This window comes from Ceratina calcarata, unplaced genomic scaffold, assembly GCF_001652005.2.
Source record: "Ceratina calcarata isolate Rehan_Ccalc_2016 unplaced genomic scaffold, ASM165200v1 scaffold115.2, whole genome shotgun sequence".
Lineage (NCBI taxonomy): Eukaryota > Metazoa > Arthropoda > Insecta > Hymenoptera > Apidae > Ceratina > Ceratina calcarata.
The window spans coordinates 701,098-714,877 of record NW_017132446.1 but is presented as its reverse complement, the minus strand read 5'-3'; the positions used below and the strand labels follow the sequence as shown (position 1 = coordinate 714,877).

The 13,780-nt window shown below is 40.5% G+C and overlaps 1 protein-coding gene across 1 annotated transcript in view; it reads right to left on the bottom strand.

The window, feature by feature from the left end:
• Nucleotides 1-13,780, bottom strand: part of Nrx-1 (neurexin 1) — a 214,821-nt gene that overhangs the window by 184,509 nt on the left and 16,532 nt on the right. Inside the window, exon 2 of the mRNA XM_026812360.1 lies at nucleotides 12,180-12,227. Within this exon, the coding sequence (XP_026668161.1) occupies nucleotides 12,180-12,227 (48 nt within the window). The remainder of the gene's footprint in view (nucleotides 1-12,179; nucleotides 12,228-13,780) is intronic.

Genomic DNA, 13,780 nt, shown 5'->3' with positions numbered 1-13,780 from the left:
CTACATATATTTTCTGCGAAAAAGAAACTGTGTCAACCGCTCGTTATCAAGGAATTCCATATATGGTGATTATGAGAGGTATTGACAGATTTTAAAATTAACTGTCTTACACGATTCACGTTTCATGTGCTTTTGTACTCTACTTTCTAATATTATTATACTGTTATAAATACATTATTCTTTTCCGGTTACGCATAATTGGTGAAATTTTGCGGAATTTCTATTAAACTCAACAGTGGCGAGCATGCATTTTGAAAATTTCAATTTCGCCTGCGATGAATAATTTCCGCGATGAAACGCGGTTATTAGTTTCAAATTTCCATTAGTTAATTCACATCCCGCATCAAGGTCGTGGACAAATTCATGGAAGAATGATTAGAAATATGCGACGCGACACGAGAACGTATCAAACTCTAATCACATTTATTTAGCACTAATCCGATCGCTCTATCCGAGGAGTATGGTAGAACTTTAGACCGTCCGGACCGGTAATTTCAGTTTCCAATATCCTATCAAACAGTCCGCGTACAAGACCATCGAACGCGAAGCTTTTTTATTGGAACTCACCCGTCAAGCTTGCGCGAAAGTCGGATTCCGACCTGGTTAACTGGTCTCTTCTTTGAAACCCGGGTGTCTGCAAAGGATTTCCGAGACTTTCAAGTGACGAAATCCGTGGTCGGCCAGTTGAATTGGTTGCGCGTTCGGGCAATTGCAATTTCCTGACACGTCGGAAGGAATTTTCATTTGTCTATCAGTACTTTTAACATTTATCGGTGTTTCCATTCTAATTCATATCTACCGTAATTTTCCAATTCTCGTGGCACATGGATTATTACGAGATACTTTTATAGTCATGAAGACTGGGATCTTGTTTCATAGCCGAAGTCGACCGACTTTAACGACCGATCTGTTGCAGTAGCGAATCGAATGAGTTTACCGAGTGTCGTAAAACCGATACGTGATATGTAAATTCTTAATTCGACTTTTATACTGTCGTTCACGCTATTATGCTAATTATCACGCGTAACGAACTTCTACGTTCGAAAATAAATGAAGACGAAATGAATCGAATAATAAACTGGAATATTTTCCGAAAATGCCATTCAGTTTGACGTGAAGATAAAACTCGAGAAGAAAATATATCATAGAAACGATTCGGGTAAGCGATAAGAGTAGAAGAGGGCGAGGGCCAGTGGTCTAGGTTAAACGGCATAACTGCATATACACCAGAAACCGGAAACCAATTATTTTCGTGCTCCAAATCCTATTCCCAATTACCTCCGGCCCGCGCGGCACCGTATCGGCCGATTCGCCGACGTTCGCCAAAAACTTCCAGGCCGCCCGGATGACGCGGTGGCTCGGAGTCACCAATAAATAAACAAGTTTTCAATTAATTTCATCGACACCGAACCGGAGTGCGGTTCGCGCGGGTTATACGATCGCGGTACCCATTCGTTCACGTCAAAGTTTCTCTGGTATAAATTAATGCGAACGTCGCGCCATGCCGCCTGTCCCTCTCGATCCGACCGCGTCTATTCAACCCCTTCTTTGCCCATCCCGCCCATTTTTTTTTTCCACCGTCCGAGGCAACTCAATTTCGCGGTTGTCAAACAGTACCAACCAGCGGAATTTTTCACCAATTACCGTGCGAGTATCGCAGTGAATATTCGAATAAGGACCACGTACGCGTTCCATTCTTTTCTTCCCGTCGACAACTCGTGAGCATCGGTATCGATCAACTTAATTAAGCCAGACACTGCGCTGATGACTGGTTTATTTTAGATTTTAATAAGCCGAACGAACTATGGTTTGAATAATATTTATTGAGTCCGTAAGGAAACTGTTCGAGAGTGAAGTCGAAACATTTTGTTAGATGAGTGTGTAGTTCTAAGTATTCGAGGAGCACTGGAACAGCTTTGAAACACGACTCCATTACAGTAATCAGATGTACTTTGATCCACCGGGAATAGGAGTTTAGAAGGTTCAATTCTAGATGGGAAAGGTATCGGGATAGACTGACACGTTACGTGAGCGTAATTGAAAGTTTCCTGGCGGGGGCAGCGGCGATGGCTTACAGACGAGGCTCGCATCGCGTTGTTCGCTCGCAGTTCGACGTTTCTTCGGCGAACTTGGAGAAACTGGCGGCACGACGGAAAACGAGAAGAAAAGTAACCGGGCGAATGAAACTTACCATACCGGCGAGCGTAAAAATAATGGATGCTCTCTTAGTTGAACGAGTAAAATGAGGCCTTTCTATGGTCGGAACAGGGTTCCTTAGAGAGTACGAAAAACACTCGACCGGAGAAAACTCGTTGGAAAATACGTTTCGCGATCAGGACGAGTACTTTACTTTAGTACCATTTTTTCACAAATACCCTCCAATGGCTCCGATGTAACGTTGCACGGTATTTATTTTATTCATTGTCTCGATAAACGGCTACTTTGCTAAAGCTTTTGAACGCCAAGCACCATTGATAATAATAAGTAAAATCTCGTCAGTTTGATAATCATAATTCTATGTCCTAGTAAATTCTTCACAGAGAAACAGAGGTATACCTACATTACATTAGCCTCCTTTTATTCTCAGATTCCTGTAATCCGTATAAAGTTGTATCCGGGCGAAGTGGCTCGAGAAAAAATTCTTTGATAAAAGTGCACCACCCGGAAGGAACGTATACACGTGTCCTTCTCCCGAAAGAGGTGCATTTCCTTGTTCCTTCGAACTTCCCACGGTATATGGGAGACTGGAAACTTCCAACTACGAATCGAACATATCTCCCTCTCCCGCTTTCAACGGTACATAGCCAAGATCTGGTCGTTAAGATCTTTCGGAATTATCGAAGTGTCGGTACCACCATTTCGTGGCGACGGCTGTGCCACATTTGCGAGATGAAACAGGAACGCACTTTTCCGATGCACAGAACGTGCGAAACGAACATTAAATTCGGTACAAATATTTTGAAACAGAAATACCGAGAAAAGATTTATAAATGAGATGAAGGATAATAAATATATATGTGTGAATAATAAATATATTTAAGCTTGAATCACGAGATTAAAAATTGGAAATAAGAAGATGGCGAAGACCACCGGGAGAAGAAACACGAGAATAAGTAACCATACAAATAGTAGACTGTGCGAAGTGGCTTACAAGGTAACCCGTCGGGGACAGAAAATAGCAGATAGAAAATTGAGGAAAAAAGGAATAGAACGGTGAAAAGCGTGAGGGACCGAATCCTCTCGGCTGGCACGGTTTGCTTTATACCATCTAACTCGTCTTCTGTTTCCACCGGGCGCACCTCGGTATTGCTCGCACCATTGTCTTCGAGTTGGCTCCGTAGCGAGCCGCAAAAGGGTTACCAAACAGCGCTCCGCCCTATGCAGCTCCCGTCTTTCCACAGCCTCCTTCGCTTCCTCTTTAACCTGGCTCTACTCACCGAAGCGGATCCAAGACGAAAATAGGTTGAGCCTCGAGTGGGTCAGGGTGCGCGAGTCGGGCTTTGAAGAGGTCGTGGGTCGCGAACAGAAGGGGCACGTGGCGGTGAAGGGCGGTGCTTCATTATCGGTTAGATTGAATTCCGAAAAAGGGATACCATCTCTACGGCTTGGAAAGAGAACTGTCTGTCTATCCGGCGCCGTCGAAGGATATGAGTTACTGACCCGTGCATAAACGAACGTTATGAATTCAGCGACTGAGGGAATATTCATCCGTGAGCTCTCTACCTCGCTTTCGAGATCGAAGTATCGACGGTGCCGGCATATAGAGGAAATCAGGGATGAGTCGAAAAGTCAGAGAGCGAAAGGGAGGAAGTAAAGTGGAAACGGCGCTGAAACGTTTGCCGCCGACTGTAAGAGGGAGAAAGAAAGGGAGAGGCGGCGTTTCTATCTCGCCGTGAGATCGAGAGGAAATCTTCAGATCCTCGAAGACGGGGTAGATTGCAACCGTCTCGGCAGGAAAGGATGACGGCGAGGCGTAAGGACGACAGAGTCGGGAGAAGAGAATCGCCCATACCCGTTTTCTATATAGTCGATGAAACGCAAGCGATTTACTTCGCCGCTCCCGCTGCTAGGTATCTATGAAATAATAGAGACCGCTTTGCATCCTCCATCCGGATCAATCCAGGATTTTGGATACCCGCAGATCTCGATTATAACAAGACGCTTGAACGTTTGCTGCTTAATTCGTCCAACGAAGACGAAGGAAATAAATGAATCTGTCCTTCGTTCCTGTGTCTATTACAACCCTTTTCACATTAAGCTTCCAATTAACGTCACCCAGAAAGGATTCCAGTTTGGAGAATCCCACGAGAAGTCTGCAAGTATAATCTAACGCGGTGGACTTCCGTCCAATCTGAAAGTGGAGGCTCCCTTAACGGAAGTTAGAAGGATTCTCCAAAAGTACAGAGACAGAATTACGAGGAGGACGGGTGGACGAGAACAGAGACGGGAGGAAAGAGAGGAGTCGAGTGGCCATTCCACTCGGTAGGTTAAGGACACTGAAACGGAGATCTTAAGGAGGCAGACTCGCGACAATAGAACCGTCAACCAATTGTTCAACTACTCGGGCTCTTCGCGATAGTTCGACAAAATCAATAGATAGATACCGTGCCATGTTCAAAGGAAATTTGATTCAAAGAACATTGCGGCGTCTCCAACTGTCGACGGTGCTCCAAATTTCGTGTAATTAATTTCTCGAATTCTCGAGGCTTCTGACGAAAATATATGAACAACGAATCTAAGGGACAACAATAAATCTAACATTGAACTCTTCTTACAAAAGTTCTATTAAGAAAACTTAAATAATCGAAGTTATGCGATGCATTAACCGATAGATAATGGGCATAGGACCGTTTAGTTCATTATAGACAGTGGAATCTGCATATCAGTCAATTCCCAATGGAGTTAAATTCCATGGCAGACAATCGATGAACAATCAGACGTCACCAGCGAGAGTACGAATACTTTCCAGGTTGCCTGTCATACCGAATATACCGAACGTTCCGATAAGACTGCATTACACCTGAAAATTATGCATTCGCTCCGATAAGATCCATCACGCGAAATTTCAACGATTGTGGAGCCGAACGCGCCTCTCCGTTCCTGATCGATCCTCTCCGCAGTTCCGCCTCTCTGCATCTCTTCGCGATTCTCTATCCTTGATCTGTTATATACTAAGGCACGTAGGTACATATACATCTACTCGTCTCCTTCCTTTTATCCTACAATCAGTCACCGTCTCCCTTCCCAGCGAATCAACAGCACGAACCAGCTTTATGCAAATCACTAGATCTTCGCATAATATGTCTGTAAGCCTATCCACGGTTGTCTTCTCGTAATATGAAAATCGCGGATATCCTACGTACACATTCCCGCGTACGATTTAAGTCTGTCATGCTTCCTAATCTTCGAATGTATGCATTACACGTGGATAAGTTCTTCCAGCGACGTCGGCGCATCACCAGGTGCTGAATTATCCGATAGCGGAACGAGTATCGATCACTCAAATTAGTAGAGGAACGAACCATTATCCATCCCGTTAATGGTTCTTCGAGTAATTGAACCTCGAGAACCAAATGGCAAAACAAGCAAAAAAGAATGCCTATGTCTCTTAAGATGTATATATTTTAAATATTTCTTGCTTCATTAATAAACAGTTATTAATAAACCAGAAACCGATCTCCAAATTTTTCTCATAAGTTCAATTTTTCGTATTTTAATATAACGCTTTTTATTAATATTTGTGATAACGTAATTCATTTTAGCAATAAATTCCGTTAGTAATATTAACGAAAAATGTTACAAGGCATGATTCATTTAATCCATTTGCAGGTGTAATTGCGAATGATTTTCCTGAACGTTGTCAACGCGAACTATAATCTTGAGCCATGATTGCTATATTATATGGATGCAAATATGTATTATGTAATATAATAACGAGCATCGTAACAAACAAAAATGATACGTGCTGCCATAATAGAAAATTAATGGAAAATAGTTCAAATCCATTCGTGAAATACTTAAATATTATTCTTTCACTTATACATTTAATATTCTGTGTTAAAAATACTAGCAATTGGATACAATGAAAAATCAGGTCATATTCTTTGTCCTCCCATAATGCAAATGGGTTAAACTGAACTTTTCGCAACGGAATTATCGCATATGATTCAAGACTTTTTGTAGAACGTAATGAATCAACATATTGTTCATCGTACAAAAGCATTTCGTTATGCTGGAAAGAACGCAAAAACAACGACAAATGTATAACACCGGGGCAAGTAGGAAAAATACAAAACGAGAGCATTTTCCTCGTACAAGGTTAAAGTCGTGTTATGCGCAAATTAATTGGTCGGAAAGAGACAGCGCCGAGCGCATTAAAAAAAGAGTCGACTTACCCCGCTGGAATTTCGCAGAATGAAACCCTACTGGACAATAGGCGTCCCGTTGTAGACCAGAGTTTCTTTTGCTCCCACATTCTCGTTCCGTTCCTCCCAGTATTTCTTTCTATTCCGATTCGAACCAACGCAAAACACGAGGTAAACGAGGAGAAATCCAAGTAAAACAAACGAATATATGTTTAACAAACTAGTTACAACAGTTCGGCACTTTCACACGCTTCACGATGCTCAACAGAGTGAACATAATCGCGATTGAAATCGATTAACGACAATACGAGATTATCGTGGTACATTGTTTCTGAAGAGAATCGATTCTCGAACGAAACACCGGGATTTAGATCAGTTCGGGAAGAGACGTGCCTTAATCAAGACAAATCACGGATGTTCGCGGATTTCGAGTTTCGAAAGTAAGCACGCAAATATTTTACGCGTAAAAGTCGCGGCATAACCTACGCGACGCGACGCAATTCACGGTCGAACGGAGACTCGACACACACGTGTGTTTACCGTACGCACTACTTGACGAATGTGGACGAATGACCACGTAGGTGACTTTCGGAACGGAGTGGTGACGTGCCTAAATAACATGAGAACTTGGGGGAACAATTTTTTGCTATCTGTAACACAGCTGCGTTTACGTTTTTGAATGACTCCTCGTTATTGAACTCTGTGCTAAACAGACCTAACATGTCGACAAGGAGGGAGAATAAGTACCTCTTATTTCCTTCATTTTCGTTGCGTGTGTTGTTACTCCTTGCTGCTGTTTACACTCATTATTATACAAGTGCTCAATGCTCGCAATTGTTGGAAGCCAACACGTCTTTGGGTGAGTCAATGTATTTCATATCACAATATATCATTTATTTTTTATATGAATTTTAGGATACGTACTATACTTGCAAGTAGGAAAGTATTTACAGTTTTAAATAACTAATTGAGGTTCAATTAATGTAACACATCACGTATCCTACTCTATCTTCCTAACCATTCCTTTTATAATAGTTTGTACTCATTGTTTACACCACAGGTATGTACGTATCCAGACATTTTTATATATAAGAAGTTAAAATGATTATATGTACAATATGCACAAATTGAACATCATCATTTTGTTCAAATACTCTTTAATTAATTTCTGATTAATAATGTGTGACCAAATGGTCAAATTAAAAATTCATTTTGGTTCTTCGATCGTCATCAACTGTGAAGAGATATTTAATTTAACTGGTAATTTCGCGTCCAATATGTTATTGGGTACTCGTTACATTTTTCAATTATTTTTATGAACCACGCACACATAGAGAATGAAGTAGCATCGGGAGATGTAAACAGAAAAAAATTTTATTCGTAATGATGGCCGCCAAAAATGTTTGACCAAACTCCGCGTCGTCGTTTAGGAGATCGAATTTAAACGAATGCAAGCGAATAAATATGGATCTCGGTATTAACGCAAGCTCGATCCTCTGTGTACGCAGTTTCAGCGCTTTTAATGGATACTTCGTGATACGTGAGCCAGCGGTCCTCGTTCTTTTTTTTTATGAAAAGTACTTTCCGAGCTAGTTTTACTGGGATGGAACGAAAATTACTTTTCCTGCATTCGTTAATAATAAAATCGCGCATTTTATATTGTTCATGTTCACAAGAGGATTTTATTAAATGATTTCATCGTGAAATCAGTCTGGGTTTTAAAGTTTGAATCGAAAGACGAAACTTGTCGTTCGTTCAGATTAATTAAATGGATACATGATTGTATGGGTTAATAAATCGGATCGACCACTCGTTTCTACCAATCTTTCTACTTTCTCGAATTTCTGAAATGTATATTCACTCAGTCGATGCCTACATATTTTCACACAGCGTATATGGCCATTCGGATTTTTCTGCGTTTCAAAGGATCATTAATATGTCGTTCATTAAATAGGGATTGTGTGCTCTGTAACGATAAAAACGTTCGACTGGAGCAGAGGCATAAAATGCAGTCACGGTAGTCTTCATTCACTTTGTATAAAACGACCAATATTACGCGATAGATCGATGGATTAAATCTAGAACTGCGCCCCACCCCCGGCTTTAAAATGTCGTGTACTGTTAATCGATCCGACGGAAATTACGTGTCCGTTTTGGTACATGGTGCCATTTAAAAACTCGTGCGCTCCCAGTCTGCAAATTGAATTCCAAAGTCGTTCCGCTATATCGGTTAACTAACAGTGTCGATACTTGCGACAGGCAATACTACCGGCGACCGTTACCATGCACGAGACACTGAATATGTTTGGGGGAGAAAGAGAAACGTTTTAAGATACACCCCAATTGTCCTATCGAAATTGTATTTCCTATTCGTGAGTGCAATTCGATGCGAATTCTCAAAACGATTTTAATGTAATTAAGGATTACGTAAACAGGATGAAACTTTCTTTTCTTAATTTGATATTCTTGTCTCGTTCCATTATACATACAATAGCTGGCAGATCGATTGAACGGTGGCTGTCTGCTACGGCTAATTGTAAGTAGGTCAATGTAAACGTGGGTAACCGAAAACGAAGAACAGTACACAGCGCACTTGTTCCCTTTTCTTCCGACGAGATAAGATACTCGATGCGCGTATCGAAGTCTCCTTGAAATTCTAAGGCACCAGTTGAACAAGCCTCGGAATTGTCAAGATTCTTTCCCCAGTTTCGCTAACTATCCTCGACATCTTCAAGGAGATTATGTCGTCGAGTACGATAAAGCAGTATCGAGTATCAAGGGGCTCGATCTTCGTAACAACTCTAGATGCCCTAGCAATGTGCAACGATTTGATAAAACCAACAATTTATGATCTGGAATTTTTTTTACATTCAAAATCACTTTGGTCGATTAAATCTACAGATTTACAAACGTTTAGAATCTTTATTTTCATCCGACGTTTGCAAATATGTACTCGGTAAAAATTAATAAATCCAATTCAATCGTTAATAAAAAAAATATCGATCCATTCTTCCGTAAACATGAACCAATTTCAACAGCAGGTTTTGCAGCCGGAAAATGCAAAAGATTACTTTCTGTGAAATTCTAGCTGAATCTTTACACAATACGCAGGCAAATTTAAAATCTTGACCTGGTTAAAAGCGTACTCGACCCGTAAAGGCGTAAAGTCGTAAAGGACACCGCCTCGCCATTGAGGTGTGAAGTTTTAACACGGAATCCAACGTGCGAGCCTAAAAGTGTTTACAATGCATCAGTTTTATGATCGGCAGTTGCATTACTCGGTCGCGGACCATTTCCCTTAATGAACGCCGGCAAGCTTTTATCATACACCATTTGTCAAATCACACTTTTGCCCGGAGCGCGGCGGCTTCGCCTCTCGGAAGCCGCCCACCCGGGCAATTTGTTTTCATTTCTGCTAACGATTCACCTGCCACCGTCCTCGTGGCCCACTTTCCATGCGGTCCGACCGTACGAATCCTTCGAAAAGAGTGCAATCCTTTCTAAACGATCGATCTTACCGGACGTTACTCCTTCCCGCGTAGCTCATTTAGTCCGGGGAGCGTTTCGCTCGGAATTTATGATACGCGTCGGTATAAATTTCGCTTAGTTCAGCATAGATGAAGATAGATAATACCGTCGGGCTGCGATATCGTCAATTATTGAAATAAACTGGGTGTATGGGTAGAATATGTACAGCGTAATCGACGTTTTCATCGGGCAAATAATAATTACCTGATATTACTTCTGTAGGGGAAGTATCGGTTCCTAATTATTCAAACGAATTGAGTCATTAAGGCAATCTTCTATAGATTAAAGGACTATTAGACCGGAACATCCGAGTGTGGTTATTATATCCATGAAGTAGCAGTCAATTACGTGGCCCGAGTAATAGTTGTATACAGCTTTATCGCGGATTTCACAATGCATTAACACCGTGTAATTAATGTCGTATTCAGTCTTGCGATCATTAAGGCTGATTGTGCCGTACTTAGGCTTAGGAACTATACCTATATACAGTTAATGGGTACGATAAACCCTTACCAAGCGCGTTACGAACTTGATAAACTCCGCTGATGTCTCTTAGTCTCACTTAACTAATATATAATTCCACTTTTAATTATAAAAAACGAATTTGACATTTTCTCAATGCCAGTGTTGTTAAAAAGAAGTATAGTATGTTTTATATTTAGTGAAAACGTACTGCGTCTTTCGGAGGAAATTTACAGAAGCTCGGATTTAAATACGGGGATTCAATTTTCAGAGTCCTGAAATTCCAGGTAGGAGGACTGGTTCAAACAGTTCCTCGTTGTAATGAGTGGCAGCAGTTTGGTGTTAGGCAGGGAACAGACGAGTGAGGACGTATAATATTATTGCTTTGCTGCGGAGCAAATCACAACGACACGGTAGGGAATGAAACGACGCGACGTATCGTTTATTTCAGCCAATGCGCGATGCATCTGACGCGGTGCAGCCGTATGTAAGTACATGCATCGATGTTGTGCATGCTCGTACTCGCGTGCCGCACATTGTTTCGAATTTTACTCATTCGCAATTTTTGGCTTCGGCTTGCCTTATCCAATCTCGTATACATTTATGACCTGCCGATTTTTCGGTAGTTTCGCCGCGATTTTCAATACTTTTTATGGTCGAAAGGTAATAGAAAAAATCACACAATCTGTTGTAAAACAAGTTCTTTGTTCTTCATTCAAAAAAAACGTGAATGTATCGAATTTTTATGTATTTCGATTTCTGCATTGTTTTATATGCTTCGTTAAAAAATATTTCATGTTTTTTTCCGGTTACTTGGATTTATGGAAAACTGTATAACTTTGATTGAATAGATCGTGTTGCAACGTGAAAAGTATGATTTGTAGCATACGACTGAAGCGCAGTGCGGCTCAATTTACATTCCAATAGTTAGTTAAATCGAAATCAATATTAATTACCGTTCAGCTCATCCTGCATTTAATTATTAGACATTGTTACCATGTCAGTTAATTTACCTCTATTTACAATCTATCATTACTAGTTATTTTGACGTCCAACTAACTCTGTTAATAAACGTCCGAACTTCCGAAATTGATCACGATCATTAAGTATGAATCCAAGCTTGTACACTGTCCAAGTTAAAACTATAAAATGGACATTGTTCGCGTAAAATCGGTAGGCGTTTAGCCTAATTGCGCGAAGCCCAATTCCGTCCCGGTGCTCGGTAATTTGCATCGCGTATAGCACATTACAGCATTGCTAAACTATCATTTGCAGTATTCCGCAAATCTCGCTCATTTTCGGCCGCGTAATCGTTCATCGAACGATCCTATGGACAGCTAAAACGGGCAGGGTTACGAGTTCCGTAATAGACCCGTAAGACGCAAACATACAGGGCGATGTTACATACCTATCCTGCGTCCCATGTTACATTCAATCTAGTACGTTCCGAATTGCTATTCGCAAACAACGCGCGGTTTCTGCATACATGCATCGAATGTGCGGTTAATTACGATCGCGTGGCCCCTGCGTGTGCGTGCGCGCCTGTACGTGTGTTCGGGCAAATGAAGTCGGGTCGAAGCTTCGCGCGCATCCCGTTATCGAGACGCTATTAATTGGATTCGACTAATTTGATCACATAAGAAAGACGCCTGAATACCCACAAATTCAACCTACGTAGCTTCTTTCCTCGTGCCAGCGTCGCAAGACAGAAGGGAAATAATAGAATCGATAATACGAAAATACTTATACCGATATTGTCATGTTCGGTGCAGTTCATTATTTAAAAAATGCACGTGACAATAGAAAAAATTTTGCAGTACTCACCCTTGGCGATTTGCGTTTCACAATTTCGACACAGGGAAAGCCACCGCACTGAAACAATAAAAACAGTATGCATATTAATTATATGAAGTATGCATTCTTAATGTAATTATACTACGAATGTAAGATGTATGCACATGTATGATAAGACGTATAATGTACATATCCATTTTTCGATACAATTTCCAGCCCCTATAAAATCATTTCGTTGGAACGTATAAGCGATAATTTTTCTCGTCGAGGGATTTCAATGTAGATACTTGAGTCCACTGAATTTTCGCGTCAATGCTGTGATCATATTTTGTAGCAGGCTATATGTAGTACCTGTTATACTCGCAACGATATACGGCCCCATGAAAAAAGATTATCCGACGATCTTTCACGCTTCGCATCTTGAGTCAGAAAGAGGGATACCCTCAAAGAGCTTACAATGCGATTTTCGGTGGAATCCTTTTCCACCCCGACCGTTCTCGTTCTCCCGTGTTATCGTCGTGTACGTGTCCGCCATGTCATATAGGTACGCCGGGGTTGTGCGCGATGATAAGTTGTATCATCCGAGATCGAGTAATCGTGTCATAAATGCGTTGCGGAAACACGAACCACGATTTTGCTAATCAAACATTGACGACTCCAATGCTAGAGGTAAAATTGATCTGATGAATTATTGCTTCGAGTGGTATTTGGTTTTCATAGTTCAAATTTTGAGATTAATGAACATCGTTAATATTAAAACGTTATTATCGTCGACGTTCTGCGCAATAATTTGATTCTTTTTACGGAGTAATAACGTCATCTCAGTTATTTCTAAATCGGTACTGAAAATTTTAGTACTTCTGTAATTAAATATATCTGTTTGAAACTTCCGAGTGTTTTGACGTATTTTACTTCGTTTAAATATTTGAATTGTTATGTGCAAAAAGTTTTTATGGACGCGTTATAGAGAACGAGAAGAATGTGTGCAGAACTGTTCTAAAAGAGATACATAAAAGTCTAAAAATGATTACTCAATTCGATAAAGCGTTGATACAATAACATTCCGTTTTACTAGTTCCTGGAAGTTTAATAATTCTAGTTCATACCTATCGCGTTATAAAAAGATACAACGTACGTTAACTCGAGCTATTAAATGCAGTATCGACATGTCCGAGGTTTATTATTCCATAAATTATTTCACTGCTGGTCACGAATGCATTGATATCTTCTACAGGACATCTATAAGTACATACAGAATATTTTATATCTTCTGCTTATAATTCGTTATAAAAGTATTTGCATTATTAATGTGCTCATGACACTGCAAGGCCAAACACAAGAGAATTGTGATATATTAAAATCAGGTTAGAAGTTTTATGCATAAGAACAATGACTATCATGCATGTTTAAGGATGTATTGGCTATACAGTCAATCCCAAAAGTTTATGCACTTTAGAAACGCATTTTTTAAAAAGAAATCAGACGTCGGAAGAACATTGCTAATAATAAACAACAAAAAAAAAATTTTTGATTTTTCCGAGATTTTTCCAAGGGGTACCCCTTCAATTTCTTCCAAATTTTCGTTTTTGGCCAATAACTCCCAAACTGTTGGACATACGGAAAAATTGCAT